The sequence below is a fragment of the Drosophila albomicans genome, chromosome X, assembly GCF_009650485.2.
Source record: "Drosophila albomicans strain 15112-1751.03 chromosome X, ASM965048v2, whole genome shotgun sequence".
Lineage (NCBI taxonomy): Eukaryota > Metazoa > Arthropoda > Insecta > Diptera > Drosophilidae > Drosophila > Drosophila albomicans.
In genome coordinates, this window is record NC_047627.2 from 17,462,070 (window position 1) to 17,483,191 (window position 21,122).

General features: G+C 45.0%; 2 protein-coding genes across 4 annotated transcripts in view; one reads left to right on the forward strand and one right to left on the reverse strand.

Annotated features, from left to right (window-relative positions):
* Nucleotides 1–17,403, forward strand: part of LOC117578199 (low-density lipoprotein receptor-related protein 2) — a 180,854-nt gene extending 163,451 nt beyond the window's left edge. For both annotated transcript variants that reach the window (XM_052008635.1, XM_052008638.1), the window contains exons 7-15: nucleotides 131–2,464; nucleotides 3,409–9,060; nucleotides 9,126–9,337; nucleotides 9,403–9,809; nucleotides 10,302–11,806; nucleotides 12,311–12,623; nucleotides 12,685–14,871; nucleotides 15,174–15,421; nucleotides 15,928–17,403. In XM_052008635.1, the coding sequence (XP_051864595.1) occupies nucleotides 131–2,464; nucleotides 3,409–9,060; nucleotides 9,126–9,337; nucleotides 9,403–9,809; nucleotides 10,302–11,806; nucleotides 12,311–12,623; nucleotides 12,685–14,871; nucleotides 15,174–15,421; nucleotides 15,928–16,139 (13,070 nt within the window). In that variant the 3' untranslated portion in view covers nucleotides 16,140–17,403. The remainder of the gene's footprint in view (nucleotides 1–130; nucleotides 2,465–3,408; nucleotides 9,061–9,125; nucleotides 9,338–9,402; nucleotides 9,810–10,301; nucleotides 11,807–12,310; nucleotides 12,624–12,684; nucleotides 14,872–15,173; nucleotides 15,422–15,927) is intronic.
* Nucleotides 17,404–18,804: 1,401 nt separating this feature from the next.
* LOC117577785 (B-cell CLL/lymphoma 7 protein family member A) lies at nucleotides 18,805–20,868 on the reverse strand. 2 transcript variants are annotated; one of them, XR_004573304.2, is made up of 3 exons: nucleotides 20,271–20,868; nucleotides 19,968–20,157; nucleotides 18,805–19,890 (listed from the first exon to the last, which is right to left on the reverse strand). XR_004573304.2 is itself a non-coding variant. In XM_034262710.2 (2 exons), exons 1-2 carry the CDS (start codon nucleotides 20,557–20,559, stop codon nucleotides 20,039–20,041), a joined length of 408 nt encoding a protein of 135 aa, XP_034118601.1. In that variant the 5' UTR covers nucleotides 20,560–20,867; the 3' UTR covers nucleotides 18,805–20,038. The 2 variants fall into 2 exon arrangements, 1 of the variants encoding a protein (XP_034118601.1); XM_034262710.2 differs by having other exon boundaries at nucleotides 18,805–20,157; nucleotides 20,271–20,867.
* Nucleotides 20,869–21,122: the final 254 nt, after the last annotated feature.

The window sequence follows — 21,122 nt, forward strand, 5'->3', positions numbered from 1 at the left end:
TTACATCACATCAACGATTGAAACTCAAATTAATTCTTTCTCTTTTACATCAAATGTAATCTCTGTGTATTTTACCACATCAAAAATTATCTTAATTGAATTCTTTCACTCTCTCTTCCTCACCGCACAGCAATTGCCTCGTGTCCCGCGCTGAGCTGTGAATTCAAGTGCGGCCCTTCGCTCACCGGCGGCGTCTGCTACTGCAAGCCAGGCCAGAGTCTCGCCCCCGACAATCGAACCTGCATCGATCTCGATGAGTGCGCCGAATGGGGACACTGCGATCAACTTTGCGTGAACACACCAGGCAGCTACAGCTGCCACTGTGCCCAGGGCTATACGCTGATCAATGGCTCCAAGTGCACGGCGCCCGATGCAAAGAATCTGCAATTGATCTTCGCACACGACCGTGCCATCATGCGCATGTTCGCCCACGACAGCGAACCGAAGATCATTGCGAACGCGACAGCGGCAGCTGGCGTCGCTTTTCACTATGCACGCAACACTTTGTACTGGTCGGATGTGAAGACACGTAAGGTACAATCCTTGCCACTGAATGCCCAAAACACTCCCGTGGCTGCACTGGATCAAACCCTTCCCGGCACTTGGGCACCTGTGGCGCTTGCTGTCGACTGGGTGGGCGATAAGATCTACGTGGCCGATTTGGTGGGTCAGAAGATCGATGTCTTTGAGTTGAGTGGCCATTGGCACGCCGTGGTCTTGGGTTCAAACCTCACTAGTCCCGCTGACTTGGCATTGGATCCGACAACGGGTCTGATGTTCGTTGCCGATGGCGGACAAGTATTGCGCGCCCATATGGATGGCACACACGCACGCTCGATTGTCTCGGAAGCAGCTTATAAGGCTAGCGGTGTCACAGTGGACATTATTGCGAAGCGTGTGTTCTGGTGCGATTCGCTGCTCGATTACATCGAATCGGTTGACTACGAGGGAGCACAGCGGGTGATGGTGCTGCGTGGCCAGCAGGTGCCAAGTCCGTCGCGTTTGGCCATCTTTGAGAATCGCATCTTCTGGACGGATGCCACCAAACAGGGCATCATGTCGGTGAACAAATACGAAGGACCCAGCTCCATTCAAGTGACGTACAAGGCGAAGGATATACGCGAACCCAAGGGTATCATTGCGGTGCATGCGCTGAGCCAGCCGCATGTCTCGAATCCATGTGGCAATAACAACGGCGGCTGCAATCACATGTGCATCGTCACCGCTGTGAAAGGTGCCCCGACTGGCCTCGGTTTCCGTTGCGCCTGCCACACCGGGTATCAACTGCAGTCGGATCTGACGCATTGCAAATTGGTGCGCGAGTTCCTCATGTATTCGCAGCAGCGTTTTATCAAGGGCAAAGTCCTGGAGCCGGTGATCGAGGGCTTTAGCGATGCCATTTTGCCTGTGGTGTCGCGACGTGCACGTTTCGTTGGTCTCGATTTCGATGCTCGGGATGAGTTCATCTACTATTCGGATGTGTTGCAGGATGTCATCTACCGGGTGCATCGCAATGGCACTGGCCGGGAAATTGTGCTCGCCTCGCAAAACGAGGGCGTTGAGGGTTTGGCCGTCGATTGGGCATCGAAGAATCTGTACTACATCGATTCAAGGAAAGGCACACTCAATGTGCTGTCCACACGCAATGTGACGCATCGTCGCACGCTGCTTAAGAATCTGAAGCGTCCGCGAGCTATTGTCGTGCATCCGAATCGCGGTTATATATTCTTCTCGGAATGGGATCGTCCGGCGAATATCACGCGTGCGAACACCGATGGCAGCGGTCTATTGGTCTTCAAAAATGTTACGCTCGGCTGGCCCAATGGTCTCTCCATTGACTTCAAGGAAGATCGTGTCTATTGGTGCGACGCGCTGCTCGATCATGTGCAGCACGCCAATCTCGATGGCACTGACATCAAGACCGTCAATTCGCGTCTCGTTCGCCATCCGTTCTCGATTGTCATACACAACGATTGGATGTACATCACCGACTGGCGTTTGGATGCCATTATCAGATTGCACAAACTAACGGGCGAACAGGAGGAGATGATGGTGCGTGAACCGCAAACGAATCGTCTCTATGGCGTCAAGGTTTACAGTCGCGATGTGCAACGCATTGCCGAGACGCAGCCGTGTCATCTGAACAACGGCGGCTGTCAGAAGATCTGCTTTGCTGTACCCATTACCAGTGCATCGAACTCAACGGAAACAACAGAAGCCTCAACAACAACATCGCCTTCGACTGCGAGTCGCCTGCAATCGCGCTGCTCGTGTCCGTATGGCGAACGTTTGGCCGAAGATCAAATCAATTGTGTGCCGGATCCAAGTGCCGAGCCACCTGTGCAGCCGTGTCCCAACTCTTGGGATTTCACCTGCAACAATCAACGCTGCATTCCCAAGTCGTGGGTCTGCGATGGCGACGATGATTGCCTGGACAACAGCGATGAGGAGCAAAACTGCACAAGTAAGTAACTGCAAGCACAGAAATATCTTATAAATTGCACTTTGAAATATTTGCTTTAATTTGAAAAATATATAAATTTACAATCTCATAATCAAATTTAAAATTAATATTCCTTAATTTACAATGTTGCTCAAGCTTTAACGCAATTCAATTAAATTAATAAACATACATTTATAAATGCATTCACTTAAATTGTATCAAATTCAATAATAAAAGTTCTTTTCAAATATATTGCCAGAGCATTACATTCACATCGAACAAATAGTTAATTCGTCATTCTGCATTAAAATCAGAAAATTAAGTTCGTTGAAGAAATTCTTGTTGCATAAATGTTAAAAAATAAATCGTAAAATTTCAGATTTCAGATGTTGCATTATTCTACTATTTTGTAAACAGTTGCATTCACGGTAACTTTCTTTATTTTTATCAATGCAAAATGGCAAAATCTTCATAAAACTCTATAATAATTCGTTTTATTAACAAACATTTAAAACTAAATTTGTTTATACCTTTTCAAGCGTAATTTTCGATTTTTTTTAGCTGTCAAAGGTGACAAGATAAATAATTTATAATACAATTTAAAAAAGATGCAAAGCGGAATGTTGCAATTTTTTTTAATCTTCTTTTAAAATTAATATTTTCACGTTTTTTCTAATATTTTTTATAGGAAGGTAACAGAATAAATAAATTATAATAAAACTTAAGAATTTTAAATTCTTTAACTCAAAAATTATATTTTAATATTCAACGCTAATCCTTATACCTCCAGTTAAGCAAAATAATTTAATTTAAAAAGGAATTATGAAATTTTTTCATTTAAGAATTTTATTTGTTTTAACTTGTTATTTGAGTTTAATGCAAATCAGTTTGTAGCGCACACTTGATTAACACTTAATATCGAAATATCCATTTGAACATCTGCTTTTGCTTTTGCTTGTACTTAGAACCGACGTGCGGCTCCAACGAATTCCAGTGCAAATCGGGCCGTTGCATCCCACTGAACTTCCGCTGCGACCAGGAGAACGACTGCGGCGACAACTCAGATGAACTGGAGTGCGGCAACGTGACGTGCGCCACATCGCAGTTCGCCTGCGCCAACGGACGCTGCATACCGAGCATGTGGAAGTGTGACAGCGAGAACGATTGCGGTGACAGCAGCGACGAGGGAGATTTCTGTGCGGAGAAGACCTGCGCTTACTTCCAGTTTACATGTCCAAGGACAGGACACTGCATACCAACGAGTTGGGTATGTGATGGCGACGATGATTGCTTTGACAAGCAGGACGAAAAGGATTGTCCGCCCATCAGCTGTTTGGCCAATCAATTCAAGTGCGCCGATCTCCGGCAATGCGTTGAAGAGTCCTACAAATGCGATGGCATACCCGACTGCAACGATGGTAGCGATGAGTTGGGTTGCCCCTCCATGGGACCCAATCAATGCAATCCCGAGAAACATTTCCGCTGCAAATCTACCGGTTTCTGCATCCCCATTGCCTGGCACTGTGATGGCTCCAACGATTGCTCCGATCACTCTGACGAGGAGGATTGCGGTCAAATCACCTGCGCCCAGAACTTCTTCAAGTGCAACAACACGAACTGTGTGTTTAAGGCTTATATCTGCGATGGCAAAGATGATTGCGGTGACAACTCTGACGAGGGCACCGAACACGCTTGTGTCCCGCCGCCCTTCAAGTGCCCCCATGGTCAGTGGCAATGTCCCGGAGTGACAGAGCGCTGTGTGAACATCACCTCCGTGTGCGACGACACTCCCGACTGTCCCAATAACGCCGACGAGGGCGAGGGCTGTGATCTGGCTGAATGCGAACATCAAACCGGTCAGTGCTCCAGTTTCTGTCAAAAGACACCGAATGGCGCGCTCTGCGTTTGTCCGCCTGGCTCGGAGATAGGCGAGGATGGCTTCACCTGCGTGGACACCAATGAATGCGATCCCCCCGGACTTTGCTCGCAACAGTGCACGAATACAAAGGGATCCTACTTCTGCAGCTGCACGGCTGGCTACGAGCTGAGTCCCAACAAGCACAACTGTAAGGCTGTCAATCATACCGCCGCGTTTTTGATCATCTCCAATCGTCACTCCATACTGGTGGCCGATCTCAAGGAGCAGGGACTGGAACGTGTGCCCATCATAGTGGAGAATGTGGTGGCAACCGCCTCGAACATGCACACGGGCACCATTTTCTGGAGCGACATGAAACTGAAGAAGATCTCACGGTTAGATCATGGCATGGAACCCCAGGAGATCATTACAACCGGCCTTGATTTGGTCGAGGGTTTGGCCTACGATTGGATTGCACAAAATCTGTATTGGCTGGACAGCAAGCTGAATACTATTGAAGTGTCTGCGGAGAACGGCTCGAATCGTTTGGTGCTGGTGCGTGAGAATATCACACAACCTCGAGGCATGTGCATCGATCCAAGTCCCGAGGCACGTTTCATCTTCTGGACCGATTGGGGCGAGAATCCGCGTGTCGAACGCATTGGCATGGACGGCACAATGCGCAAAACCATCATTAACACGAAAATCTATTGGCCAAACGGACTGACATTGGACATTGCCACCAAGCGCGTTTATTTCGCCGACTCCAAGCTGGATTTCATTGATTTCTGCTATTACAATGGTACCGGACGTCAACAGGTTTTAGCCAGCAGTCACTATCTCTTGCATCCGCACTCGTTATCTTTGTTCGAGGATACACTCTACTGGACCGATCGTCAGTTGAATCGTGTGTTGTCTGCCAACAAATTCCGTGGCAAGAATCAAACAGTCGTGTCGCATTTGATCAGTCAACCGTTGTCGATACACGTACATCATGCCTCGCTGCAACCGATGTATCCCAATCCCTGTGCCGCCGCTCGCTGTCAGCATTTATGTCTGCTCAGTCCAAGTGCCCCCGAGGGTTATTCCTGCAAGTGCAAGCCGGGCTTTAAGCTCTTCAGCGAGGGACGCTGCATTGAGGAAGAGAATCCCTACATCATGGTCGTCAAGGGCACACAGATTGTCGATCTCCCCTTGAATGGTGGCGATGCACGCGCCGGCGCCTTGGCGCCTGTCATAGGCATTGAGAGCAGCACCGGACTTGACTTTGATCGCAAGGGTGAGACATTGTATTGGGTTCAGGGACGCGAGGAGGACGAAGAGAATTGCACAATCTATACGACACCCTACGGCGGTGGAAATAAGACCGACTTCCTGGGCACAGACACTGGCATTGTGGGTGCTCCCTATACGATTGCCTTCGATTGGCTGGGACGCAATCTATACATTGGCAATCGGGTGGCCAGCAACATCGAAGCGGTGCGTGTGGATGGCAAACAAAGGTATCGCACCGTTATCTTGGCCAACGATGGTCAGGAAACTTCAGTGTCGAAACCCAAGCAAATCGTGCTCGATCCCAGTGAGGGCAAACTCTTCTGGATCGATGAGGGTGTGCTCGAGGTGCCCATCAAGATCGGACGTGTCGACATGAACGGTCAGGATCCGCGTGTGCTGCGGAAGAATGTCTATCACCCAGAGAGTATTGCACTCGATATCGATAAGAAATTGATCTACTTTAGTACACGTTCAAAGGGTTCGATTTGTGTCATGGACTACAACGGCGAAGACTACACGGTTATACTGAGCGAAGCGCAAGGCATCTCCCGTCCACGCAGCTTGGGTGTGCTCGATCATCGTCTATACTATTTGGATCCGGTTTACGAGAAGATTGTGCGCGTCGATTTACCGCGTGGCGACAATCCGAAGACCATTGTAGACAACGAACACGATTTGCGTAGCATGATGATCTACAAGAAGCGTCCGCTGATGCAACATCCCTGCCAGACGCGCAACGGCGAATGTAAACATTTGTGCATCCCCGGACCGGCATCGACACGAACTTGCGCCTGCGGCATTGGTTATCGCAAGGATACCGAAGTCGACTGTGTGGCCTACAAAACGTTCGCCGTCGTCTCGCAGCTGGACATGATACGTGGCTACAGTCTGAGCGACAGCTCCGAGGCCATGGTCCCCATCAGCGGACCCGGACATCATATACTCCATGTGGACGTGATGTATCGCGATCAGTGGATTTATTGGGCGGAATTCAATCGTGGCTACTGGAATGGAATCTTCCGCTCAAGGCCCAATGGCACCGATCTGCAGCATGTGATCAAGGATGGCATTGGAAGTAATGGCATTCGAGGATTGACGGTCGATTGGGTGGCTGGCAATATGTACTTCACGAACGTGTATCCCCATGAAAATTATGTTGAGGTCTGTTGGCTCGATGGCACCAATCGCAAGGTGCTTGTAAAGACCACAAACGATGCGCCACGTGAACTCGCCGTGAATCCCATCAAACGTTTGCTGTACTGGATCGATTATGGACAACATCCACGCATTGGCAAAGCGCTGCTCGATGGCACCAAATGGAAGCCGTTGGTCACATCGGGCATTTCGTTGCCACGCGATTTGACCATCGATATGCAGACACATGATGTGTTCTGGGTGGACTCCAAACTCGATACGATACAACGCATTGCGTACAACGGAGCGAATCGCAAGATTATACGCCGCGATCTACCCAATCCGATGGGCATTGCGGTGCACCTGAACGATGTGTATTGGGTGGATCGCAATTTGATGAGCGTGTTCAAGGCAAACAAACAGTTCAACAACGACACTGAATCGACGCGTGTGCGCACAAATTTGGAGCGTCTGCGCGACATTGTCATCTACGACATCAACAATCAGCCGTCGGACGAGAGCAATCCGTGTGTGCAGCTTGGCAACGGTGGCTGCGATCAGCTGTGTTTCAGTTTCCCACCCGAAGAGGTGCAGAGCAATAGCAAGAACTATCGCTGCGACTGCTCCACCGGCAAACTGGGCAGCGATGAGCGCAAGTGCGAGACAGTCAATGAGTATCTGGTGTTTGCCACACGCACCGAAATTCGCGCCGTTAATCTGGATCCTCATTCAACCGAGGTGCCTTTCACGCCACTCACGAACCTTACGAATGTGGTTGGTCTCGATTTCGATTTTGCCGACAATCATATGCTGTACACCCAAATCCGGCCGTGGGCGAAGATTGCGTATACGCAGGCGAATAAACCGAGTCGCAGCGACATCCATGTGGTGCTCAGCAAGGGCATAAATCCCGAGGGCATTGCTTACGATTGGACACAGAATAAGATCTACTGGACCGACAGTTCGAATAACTCAATATATGCCATGAATTTGGCTGGCACGGAGTTGGTGATGATTGCGCGCGTGGAGCGACCACGTGCAATTGTCCTGGATCCCTGCAATGGTACGCTCTTCTTTACCGATTGGGGCAGGTTTGGCACGTCAGGCAAGATCTTTAGGACCACAATGGCGGGTTCGCTGAAGCGTGCCATTGTCGACAAGGAACTCTCGCAACCCAGCGGTCTGGCCATCGATTACGATGAACGCAAGCTTTATTGGACTGATGCAGTGCGCGAGAAGATCGAACGTTCCGATTTGGATGGCAGCAATCGGGAGCTATTGGTGGGCGCAACAATCTATCCGTTTGCCATCACAGTGTTCCGCAATTACATCTACTGGACGGATCTGCAGCTGCGTGGCGTCTATCGTGCCGAGAAACATACGGGTGCCAATATGGTGGAGATGGTGAAGCGACTGGAGGATTCGCCACGTGACATACGCATCTACAGCGCGGATCGACAAAAGTGCAATGTGAATCCGTGTACGATCAACAATGGTGGTTGTGCCCAGAGCTGTCACCCGGCGCCCAATGGCAAGGTCGAGTGCAAGTGCGACGATAACTCGAAGGTGGTGAACGAGGGACGCATGTGTGCGCCAAGGAATAACACATGTGAGGCAAGCAAATTCTATTGCCAGAATGGCAAATGTATTTCGCGCATGTGGTCTTGCGATGGCGATGATGATTGTGGCGATAACTCGGACGAGGATCCCAACTATTGTGCCTACCATTCATGCTCGCCCAACGAGTTCCGCTGCAACAACGGACGCTGCATCTTCAAATCGTGGAAGTGTGATCACGAGAACGATTGCAAGGATGGTTCCGATGAGATCGGTTGCAGTTATCCCCCGTGTGTGGATGGTGAATTCACCTGTGCGAATGGACGTTGTATTCCCCAGACACAGGTCTGCAATGGCGTCAACGATTGCAAGGACAATGCCACGTCGGATGAGACGCATGAACGATGCCCCATGAACACAACCTGTCCAGCAAATCATCTCAAGTGCGAGAAGACGAACATCTGTGTCGAACCCTATTGGCTCTGTGATGGTGATAATGATTGTGGTGACAATTCCGACGAGGATCCGCTACACTGCGGTCAACGCACTTGTCCCACCAATAGTTTCCGTTGCCCCAATCATCGCTGCATTCCGGCCACCTGGTATTGCGATGGTGACGACGATTGCGGCGATGGCGCCGATGAGCCGCCAGATTACTGCAAGTCCGAGGGTCGGACATGCTTCGGGGATCTCTTCACTTGTGACAATGGCAACTGCATTCCACGGATCTACATCTGCGACGGCGACAACGATTGCCTGGACAACAGTGACGAAGACAATCGCCACCAGTGCAGTAAGTATTTTTCACAGCTATGTTTAATTATCCCTTTCTAACTCCCCATCCTATTCATCCTTTAGATGATCGAAAGTGCGACGAGGAGACCGAATTTACCTGTGTGGAGAACAAGTCCTGGCAGCGTGCCCAGTGCATACCCAAGAAATGGATCTGCGACGGTGATCCAGATTGCGTTGACGGTGCCGATGAGAACACAACACTACACAATTGTGCTACCCAACAGCCATGTGGCGAGGACATGTTCACCTGCGGCAACGGACGTTGTATCAATATGGTAAGTGAATAAACGTTGATTTAATTGCCACATATTTCTGAAACTTGTTTTTTTACTTCTCGCAGGGCTGGACTTGTGATCACGACAACGATTGTGGCGATGGAACCGACGAGGGCAAATCCTGCAACTCCAAATACAAGACATGCTCGCCCATGGAGTTCACTTGCCAGAATTTCAAGTGCATACGCAATCAATATCGATGCGATGGCGAAGACGATTGTGGCGATCACTCCGATGAGGTGAACTGCAAAAAGGAGAATGCCACCTGTCCGCAGGGACAATTCATGTGCACCAGTGGCCAATGCATCGACTACAGTTTGGTCTGCAATAAGGTGCCCGACTGCACCGACGAGTCCGATGAGCCAGCCCATTGCAATGTGGATGAATGCGCCAAGGTCGAGATCAATCAGTGTGGCCACAAGTGCGTGGACACGCTCACTGGCTACTACTGTGACTGTAACGAGGGCTACAAGTAAGTAAAAGATTCAATATATTAAAATTCAAAATGTATTTCCTGGGGGACTATCCTGGGGGCTCTCCTGGGGGCTCTCCTATGGGACTCAAATGGGAGAATCTCCTGAGAGACTCTCCTGCAGGACTTTCCTGGAAGAGTTCTACATTCACGTCATTCTTTTAATCAGGACATTTCAAAAGTATTATTTGCAAATGAAAAGCATTCGCATAAATTTCGATGTATTCTAGTTTTCAAAATCTAAAGCTTAGAGTTGACTAACTTATGCTGCCACTGTTTTTAAATTCATTAATATTATTATTCTATAACTCATAAATTAAAAAATGAATTAGCCTACATCAAAAGCAGTTCCACGCCGAGTTGCTATAACTTGTCAATATGTAATCCCTTAGCTTAAGCATCAAGTATAAAAAATTAGATTAAACTTATTCAACATTTGCAAAGACATTTAATAACACTAACTAATATTGTTCTTTTCCTTATTTTTCCCAGACTTCTTTCCGATGGCAAAGCCTGTGTAGATGTGGACGAGTGTCTGGAGCAACCAGGCGCCTGTTCGCAGCATTGCTCGAATACGCCGGGCAGCTTCTACTGCAAGTGCGACGAGACCTACTATGAACGGCAGAACGATGAGCACACGTGCAAGCGGAAGGATGACATCACCCCATGGCTGATCTTCACTAACAAATACTATGTACGCAACATGTCCGTCGATGGGCATCAGTACAATTTGATGCATCAGGATCTGATGAATGTGGTCGCTCTCGACTTTGACATCAAGGAGCAGTATATGTATTTCTGTGATGTGACAGCCAAGACGATATTCCGTGCCAAATACACCGACAACGACAGTAATTTGCCCACCGAACGTGAAGCGGTCATCCGACACGACTCCCACGGCCTCGAAGGCATCGCCATCGATTGGGTGGGACGCAAACTGTATTGGTTGGACAGACACTCGAAGAATCTGGATGTGTCCGAGTTGGATGGCACCAAGCGCAAGACATTGCGCAGCGGTGTCGTCGATCCCCGCGCCATTGTTGTGCATCCGGGCATTGGTTATCTGTACTTCACCTCATGGCATCTGCAGGCCTACATTGCCAAAATGGGCATGGATGGTTCGAATTTCACACGCATTCTTAACTGGAACGATGGCATCGCCTGGCCAAATGCCTTATCCATCGATTACTTCACCGATCGCATATATTGGGCCGACGCACATTTGGATTACATTGCGTACACTGATCTCGAGGGTCGTCATCGTCATATTGTGCTCTCTGGCACGCAGGTGCCGCATGTCTTTGCGTTGAGTCTCTTCGATGACTACATCTATTGGAGCGATTGGAATCAGAAGGCGATTGTGCGCGCCAACAAGTTCCACGGAGCCAACTATACGGTGCTAAGGAATACCACACATCGTCCCTATGATCTGCACATCAATCATCCGCTCCGTCAGCTGAACTACACGAATCCCTGTGGCGACAACAACGGCGGCTGCTCGCATCTCTGTCTGATTGCCCCGCCCCCGGAGTCAACTTACCTCAACATCGAGGGCTACATCGAGGAGGGTGCCCCCATCTATAAGTGTGCCTGTCCGAATCAATTCTATTTGGCTCGCGATTCAAAGACTTGCATTGCCAACTGCACAACCGGACAGCATCTGTGCGGTGGTCACGATGAGAAGTGCATCCCATGGTTCTGGAAATGTGATGGCGAAAAGGACTGCAAGGATGGCTCCGATGAGCCGGCGACGTGTGCTGCACGGCATTGTCGTGCCGGCACCTTCCAGTGCAAGAACACCAACTGCACGCCTTCTGCGACCATTTGCGATGGCGTCGACGATTGCGGCGATGGCAGCGATGAACAGAATTGTGATTTGCCTTGCCCTCTGTCCGACTTCAAGTGCAAGTCCAGCGGACGCTGCATTCTCGATAGCTGGCGCTGTGATGGCGACGCCGATTGCAAGGATGGCAGCGACGAAGATCCAGCCGTGTGTCGTAAGTCTCATATTCCAATTTATATTCATAGCTTAGGGTAAATTTCGTGGCTGTCCTCTTCATTTCTCTCTCCGCAATAATGCGACTTAGAGGCACGAAATATTGCATATAGATAACTGAGAATCAGCATTAAGTTCCAACTTATTGAAATTCCGTCCGTCTGCCCGTCTGTCCATTAAAAGAAGCATCTATAGATACATTTTATTTATATAAACTGAAATTATTTTTAAATTGCAAACATTAAGTCATTCGGCCGTTTCAAGAGTAGCTTCTATCGTTGAATCTGGTCCACATTTCCGTACATAAAGAAGCTTCTATCTTTCCAACTAGAGGCGCGAAAATGTACACACAGTTGCAGTTATATTATTCCGGATTTCCGTCTGTCCATGCAAATAGAAGTGTCTATCATTAAAAGTAAAAGATTTAGACATACAAAACTTTACACACATTCTAGATCTGAGTGAACAGCGACTCAATCCATAATCTAAATTTATAAATTTGCAGACAAGCGTGAGTGCGATCCCGAGACCGAGTTCACGTGCAAGAACAAGCGTTGCATACCGCAGCTTTGGATGTGCGACTTCGACAACGATTGCGGCGACGATTCTGATGAGCCCGCCTACATGTGTCGCCAGCGAAACTGCACCACGGGCTGGCAACGTTGTCCCGGTCAATCGAACTACCGTTGCATACCCAAATGGTTGTTCTGCGATGGCAAAGACGATTGTCGCGACAACAGTGACGAGCTGCCCGAGAATTGTCCCAAATGCTCCCCCGACACGGACTTTAAGTGCGGAAACAATCGCTGCATACCCAAGTAAATATAATTTAAAAATATATATAACTTGCAACTTGAATTAACTAACTCAAATTTACAGACAATGGATGTGCGACTTTGCTGATGATTGCGGCGATGCAAGCGATGAGAATGAAGCTATATGCAAGGGACGCTATCGCGAATGTTCTGAATCGGAGTTCAGATGCGCCAACGGCAAATGCATTTCATCCCGTTGGCAATGTGATCACGAGGATGACTGCAATGACAACTCGGATGAGATGAACTGCGCTGGCTATCAGTGCAAAAATGGAACCTTCCAATGCGCCTCGGGTCATTGCATTGCCAGCTATTTCCGTTGCGATGGCGATCGCGATTGTCGCGACATGTCTGACGAGGTTGATTGTCCACCGCGCTTCCCCGGCGGTCGCTTCTGTCCCGAATCCCGCTTCCAGTGCAGCAACAACTTGTGCGTGTCACTCTCGGATCTCTGCGATGGTACCGATGACTGCGGCGATGGCAGCGATGAGGATCCAAAGGTCTGCAGCGACTTCAATTGCGACACCCTGCGACGCTTCCAGTGCGCCAATCATCGCTGTGTGGCTCGCTATCAGATCTGCGATGGAATCGACAATTGCGGCGATGGCAGCGACGAGAACAACATGACGCTGTGCGCCAGCAAACAGAAACCCTGCGACCTCTACACCCAATATCAGTGTGCCAACAAGCATTGCATCGAACGGACGCAAGTCTGTGATTTCGCCGATGATTGCGGCGATGCCAGCGATGAGTTGGGTTGCCATCACAGCAGCAGCTGCTCGGCGGAGAATCGTGGAGGTTGCCAGCATCATTGCCACAATCTAACCGAAGGCGGCTACATCTGCACCTGTTATCCTGGGTACATCATTGCGGCGGACAACAAGAAGAAATGCGCTGATGTCGATGAATGTGTCACACGTCAGCACACCTGCTCCCATCAATGTCACAACATGAATGGCACGTATTCGTGCAGCTGTCGCGAGGGTTTCCATCTATCCGACAGCAGCAGCGGTGTCTGCAAGGCCGAGAAGGAGGATGTCCTGCTGGTCTTCGCCAATGGTCCTGAGATACGCGGTCTTGATCTGCAAAAGCGCGAAGAGTTCGATGTGATTGCGTCGGAGAAACGCATCGAGGCCTTGGATTACGATGCCCAGCAGCAGATCATCTTCTGGGCCGACAGCTATGACAAGACCATCAAGCGTTCGTACATGGTCAATGCTCTTGATGGCCAGGCTAAGATCGGTTTCGCTCAGGATCTGAACATGAAGGGTGGTTCCAAACCGACAGCTGTGGCTGTCGATTGGCTGGCCTCGAATCTCTATTGGACTGAAATGGATCGCACCGGATCGAAACCAAGGGGTCGCGTCATGGTGGCCACCACCGATGGTCGCTATCGTCGCTCGATTGTAAATGCTGGCCTCGAGGTGCCCACTTCGATTGCAGTTAATCCGCAACTGGGACGCATCTATTGGACCGACGCGGGTTCGGCGCCCAAGATCGAAGTCTCCTGGATGGATGGCTCGAAGCGTCGACCGCTCATTACGGAGCAGATACGCCATCCGGCTGGCCTGACCATTGACTATGCCCAGGATCACATCATCTATTGGGTGGACACGAAGCTGAATGCCATCGAATCGATGCGTGCCGATGGTTCGCGTCGCAAGTCCATGGTCAAGGGCGATCAACTGCGGCATCCGGTTTCATTGGATCTCTTCGAGTCGAACATGTTCTGGGTGACCAGGGATACGGGCGAGCTATTGCGTCAGGATAAATTCGGACGCGGTGTTCAAGTGGTTGTCCATCGCAATCTCGTCAATCCGTCCGGCCTGAAGGTCTACCATGAGAAACGCTACAACACCTCGTTACGCAATCCCTGCTATGAGTCCAGGTGCTCGCATCTCTGCCTGCTTGTGCCCGGCGGACATCGTTGCGCCTGCCCCGATACATCAGGTCCGTTGCCCTCGCATCGCAGCACCGCCGAAGTTATCTGCGATGCAGCCGCCGAGCGTCCGCGTCCCGCTCCCCGCATCTGTCCCTGCCAGAATGGAGGCCTCTGCAAGGAGGACGATCACGGTGAACTCCTCTGCGAGTGCCTGGCCGACTACAAGGGCGAACACTGTGAGCGCAGCACCACCGGCGCCTTTGGCCATGGCGGTGCCAATGTCACCGCTGTCGTCGTGCCCATCATGGTCATTCTGCTTGTGATGATGGCTGCCGCCGGCGCTTGGTATGTCATCAGGAAACGTCCATTGTAAGTACTAAAAATTTGCTAACTACTTATCCAATCGGAAATAGTTCCAAGTTATTTATTGCATGGGAGTTTTTTATTGCATGCGATTTTTACATTCCTATGAACTTGGAAAATAGAATTGAAGTCGAAAGATTTTAAATTTGTAGTTTCCTAATTCAAAATAAAAGTCGATATTATTTATTTAGTAACATAATATGTATGTAAGATTCTAATTTCAATGCTATTATTATTATAAATTATGTTTATTAGTCATATTATAGTTAAATCATTTACTAACATTCTTTTCCCATTGTTTGCTGCAGTGGAAAACTGGCTCGCATGCCCGCCATGACATCGTCACAGAGCGTCACCTTCCGCCACGGCTCGAATGTGGAGTTCAGCGAAAGCGGTTTCCCAAGCGGCTCCGCACCTGGCGCTGGCGACATGGCCCCCATCGAGGGCTACAATCTGCAGACGGTGAATGCCAATAAGGCGCGCGACTTTGCCAATCCCATGTACGATGCTGTGCAATCGGGCACCACCACCGATCCGGGCATGAGCAATGGCTCAGGTAAGTTTCCTTAAGTGACTTCCCTTTATTATTCCGTCTGTCCGTCTGTCTGTCCACTTGCTGAATATCCTTTAACTTCTATACTAAAAGAGCTACAGCTGTGAAATTTGGTAGGCAGATGCTAAATCACTTAATACAGCTAGTTGTACTTTGTAATCTCCATAGCTACTTGACTTTCCTCGCAATATACAAAAATAGGGCATAACTAAAATATTTCTTAAGTCTAATATCCCAATCACAAATTTAAAAATTGGCCATAATTTTGTTTAAAACAAATACTATAAAAGAAAGCGGTTATTTTCCATGAGAGCTTTAACCCCAAGGTTGAGTTGGTTGTAGTTTGAATTTGAAAAAACCCTTAGTGTTTATCCCAAAAGGTTGTTCGATTAAAAATAAGTGATTCAGTCAGCACAAAGAATTGTCTCCACACGAAAAATGTGATTTTTTCTAATAACAAATGTATAAAATTTGCTTCTAACTCTTACTCTCGCCCTCTTCTTCGTTAGGCATCTATGATGTGCCACAGGAACCGTCCAAGTCAAAGGCCATGGCCCACTCCGGGTCGTTCACGGAGCCGGCGTCGGCAATAATCGCGCCTAGCAGCATTACGCACAAGTCATCACCGCAGCTGCAGCTGAGGACACGCGAGCTAGACCCATCGGCGGATACCGGCAAGGATACGCAGTATCTGGTGGAGGAGGATAAATCAGAGTGCTGATATCAAGCTTATCAGGCAGCGGTATCCGTTTCCGTTTCGCTGCCGCTCAGCTGTCGACGTCAGCAGCGGGCGCAGGCGCGGCCCAACAGTTATCCGTTGCACACATAGCACAGACTTATCCACAAACATCACCAGCAACAAAAGCAACAACAACAACATCAGCAACTACAACAAAAACACCAGCAACAACAACAGATACAACAGAAACAACAAGGACAAAGCAAACATCACAAATCCTGGCATGCAGCGGCCAACGAAGCCACCACAAAACTAACCACAAAGGTCTAAGCGACGTTACTATCGATACTTATCGATCGATATACACATTATGTCAGGCAAATATCGTACCAAATCTGTACAACAGCAAACACTAAATGCTATATATACAATATCAAATCCAAGTCCATCTTGAAAGTGCAATCCCCAAAAAGAATATAGATGTGCATTTCTTTACTCCTCCCCCTATTAACAAAAACAATTTACGCAAACATATCCTTGAAGACAAATGAGGGGCGGGCGCATTAGCCCCGATAAACTAAAAAGAAATCGTAAACACTAAAATGAAAACAAACAAAAAAACAAAACTGTTGCAATTATTATTATATAAATCTCTATACATCAAATTATATATATAAATATATATATACACCATATACCCCTTATACATATGAATGTACACTAAGCTATAGGTGGCGCCACCTCGGTTCTAAGCTGAAGCGCCCCCACACGGTCACAGGGCCCAAGACGCGCGACTCTCTTTCTAGAGACAAGCCGGCGAAACAGAGGCACCCTGTGCTAGACATATATACACACACACACAAACACATACACGTACAGCACAAGATAAAAAAAAGATCACTTTGTAAAGCCAAACTGTTTTTTTAGAGCTATTTTTGCGGCTAACTGCAAAATGAAAATTAAAACAAAAAAAAAAAAGAAAATTGTATAAAGGCATAGAGTATATTTTTCTGAACGCTAAATGACAATATTAACTATATATGTATGTCTCACTCTGTGTATATGTATATGTATATGTATATGTATATGTATATGTATATGTATATGTATATGTATATGTATATGTATATGTATATGTATATGTATATGTATATGTATATGTATATGTATATGTATATGTATATGTATATGTATATGTATATGTATATGTATATGTATATGTATATGTATATGTATATGTATATGTATATGTATATGTATATGTATATGTATATGTATATGTATATGTATATGTATATGTATATGTATATATGTATATGTATATGTATATGTATATGTATATGTATATGTATATGTATATGTATATGTATATGTATATGTATATGTATATGTATATGTATATGCATATGTATAATGTATATGTATATGTATATGTATATGTATATGTATATGTATATGTATATGTATATGTATATGTATATGTATATGTATATGTATATGTATATGTATATGTATATGTATATGTATATGTATATGTATATGTATATGTATATGTATGTATATGTATATGTATATGTATATGTATATGTATATGTATATGTATATGTATATGTATATGTATATGTATATGTATATGTACATATATGTATATGTATGTATATGCCGATTTCATACGTATACAAGACAAAACCCGATGCGACGATATAAAATTATATATGTATGTATGTGTATTTGTATTTGTTTAAACGTAAAAAAAAAAAACAAGCAACATTTTTAAGCTAGGCGTCATTTTTTAGCGCAACAAAAGTTCGAGCTAAACCACAAGAAAACAATGAGAAAAAAACTCTCCATGCGGAATTTCTATATTTTTCTAGTAAATAAAAAAGTTTAAAAAAAAAACGAACAAACAAAACGAAAATCGAGTAAAGAAAAGAAAGTTAAATGATAATTGATAAAAAAAAACACTATTGTGCTAAAAGTAATTTGAACAAATGAAGAAAGTACATAGATTAATGCGTATAATTTAATATTTATTTTATTACACACATTACAACTAAACATTAAACATTACGAGTACATTTTAAAGTAACTTTTGTCTGTGCTACCATTGCATTTTTCTGTGGTTAAGTTGTATGCGTAAATAATTCCAAGCGAAGACATTCCATCAATCCATTCCAACAATCCGTATTTGCAGAGATCGATAGATCAATAAATAGATCATCCTAATACGATATCTTATTGCGGATCGTGGTTCGCGCGAATTCAGATCAAGTTTTGTCAGCCTCTCGAAAATATTTTGGTAATCAAATTGAAATTTGTATTTTATTTTTACTTATTATTATTAATACGATTATTATCCATTTACCAATTATTATTTTTGTATCTCTTTCTGTTTATTTTTTTTTTGTCGAGAACAAAAGCAAAGCTTTGTTTTGTGTGTGTAATTAACATGTAACATTTATAATATATATTCTTTTTTTTGAGACAGAGATATTTTAACTATGTTGTAATCCCCCCCCACACAATTTTTGTAATAATTTGTTTGGTCGTCGAAAGTTTTGTAACTTGTGCAAAATCTGTGCTTCCTTTCAGTTAAGCGTGTTTTTAGCATAAATTTTAGTAAAAAAAAAAACAAAAAAAAAAAGAAATAAAAAAAAAAGATGAACTAAATATGTATCTATGTATGTATGTACGTATTCCAACCAAGTTGAGCCGATTGCGCAACCTGGCTGGCCTTACATCTATATAAATAAATAAATAAAAATATATCTATATATATATATTACGATGATAATGTGAAAAGATGTGACGAGAGTTAATGTATGTATATTTAATGTCAAGTGAAAGAAAAACTATTTGTTGAAAGAAATTAATTTTTTTTATTATACAAAAAGAAAAACTACAGAAAAACATGAAATAAAAAATAATAAAAGAAAAATGTAAAAAAAATCGATTTGGGATTTGGGATAAGGATTCATATTATTTTCAGAGCTCAAGACGGGGTTCTGTTGTCTCAATTATAGCATGGAACAAGTGGATCGATGAAGACGTTGGCATTGTAGTTGAGTCCTTGAATCCTTGCTTATTAGTTGATATCTGTCTTATATATTATGTTGGAAATAAAATAGCCATTGATTATTTTGCACTGTAGAATTTAGTTAAAGGAGACAATTTAAATCTAAATTAGAATTTGGCATCGAATTTCTTATTCAAGAAAATTACAATTAATTTATTAGTAGTCTTCTTATAGCGACTGCATTTATTTTGTTTATTTGCTTGCTTGGGAGGATGTTATAAGCAATAAAGGCTGTACTAAAATATTTGTGAACAGATTGCTCTTCGATTTATTTTGTTGTGTTTGCGTTTATTGTATGTGCGAATAAATAAATTGAAATATTTTGTGCTAAGTCTACAAACTAAACATAATGTTCTTGCAGCGAAAGCTGAGAGTTGTACAGTTTACAAAAAGACTGACTTTTGACTGGACTTAATATCTTAACTATATTCTACATACAATGTGTAATTTAATATAATATATATGTCCCTAACATTGCGAGAATGCGCATTAAACATTACGATTATACCTAATTAGTATATAGTATTTGTTTACAATCAAAAGTTATGCATACAATCGTGTTTTGTTTTGTGTTTGTTTTTTTTTTTTATATCATTTTCTTTTTTATTTTTTTGTGTATATTTTTTACTTATGGTTAGACGTATAGGAGAATTGCTTAAGTCTTGGTGAGGCAGATGATTATCTTCGTACTCAATATAATCGTAATATGCTAAAAATCTACTCGCAAATCAAAAAAAAAATATTGAATAGAATATAAAGTATAAAATCTATGTATGTATATATAAAATAATTACAATTTCGCATTCACACGGCCCGCCAAGCTACTTTAGCTACTGTAGCTGGAGCTGTGAATGATCATATCTAGCTAATCACTCGTTTTCAGACGCTTCACTGGCCCGTCGCTGCCTTGAGAATTGGAGTCCTCCGAGAAGGGCATGCTGGACACAAAATCGGCTCCTTGGCTATCACTCACCACCGAAAAACCTGCAGCAAGGAATTGAATTGGATATTAGTATTGACAGAAGATTAGGAGGGGAGGAGGATTAACAACTCTTATGCACTCTTCGACCTTCAATTCGTCAATTCTTCACACTCACAAGTATTTGAATCATCGGCAGTTAAACCGGCATAACTGGGTGTTATTTGAGGTGGTGTGGGCGTGCCTTTCTGTGAGTTCTCCTTGTCGCTGATCTTATTGTTAAGCTGTAACTTCGATTTCTTCTCACTGTTCGAAGAGATCGGAACCCATTTGTAGATTTTCATCGTGGTATCGCTGATCGTAACCCATTTCTTCTCCCAGTGCCGCACCTTGTCCACGGCCTGCATTACCCGCTTGATGTCATCCTTGGCCCGGCTGCGTGTCTCGGCGCGCACACTTCGCGACATGGCTATACACTATATATATATATATATATGTGTAGGTATATGGACGATAGGGCGATGGCGTCTGCTCGGCGGCGACGAAGACTCAAGTAACCAAACCAACCAGACACACACACACACTATTACACTATTTGAAAAAAGACTCAGCTGCTTTAGATTGTAAGAACTTTGGTAACGCTTAAATTTTTATTGCACAAGCACAGTCACTTTTTCGGCGTTTCAATATTTTATAAAACTGCCTTTTTTATTGCAAAATTTTATAGGGTAGCAGCGAGAAACGAGAATACATTTGCGGCTGTAGTGTTGTAAAATGCCATTCACAATGTGCGACTGCACTTATCGATACTCAAATATTTTGTAGTATTTAAATACTACATGTACAGCACTGCTCAGTTGGGCTTAATGATTAAATAAAAAGAAAACAATGCTGCATCATATTATGTCTAAATACTAATCAAGCCACAAAGGGTTTAAGCAGATATATTTTCACATTGGGAATTTATAACGAATTTCCTATGCAAACAGATCGTTAGTTGATAAAAAACATCGATAGACTACTGTTAGTA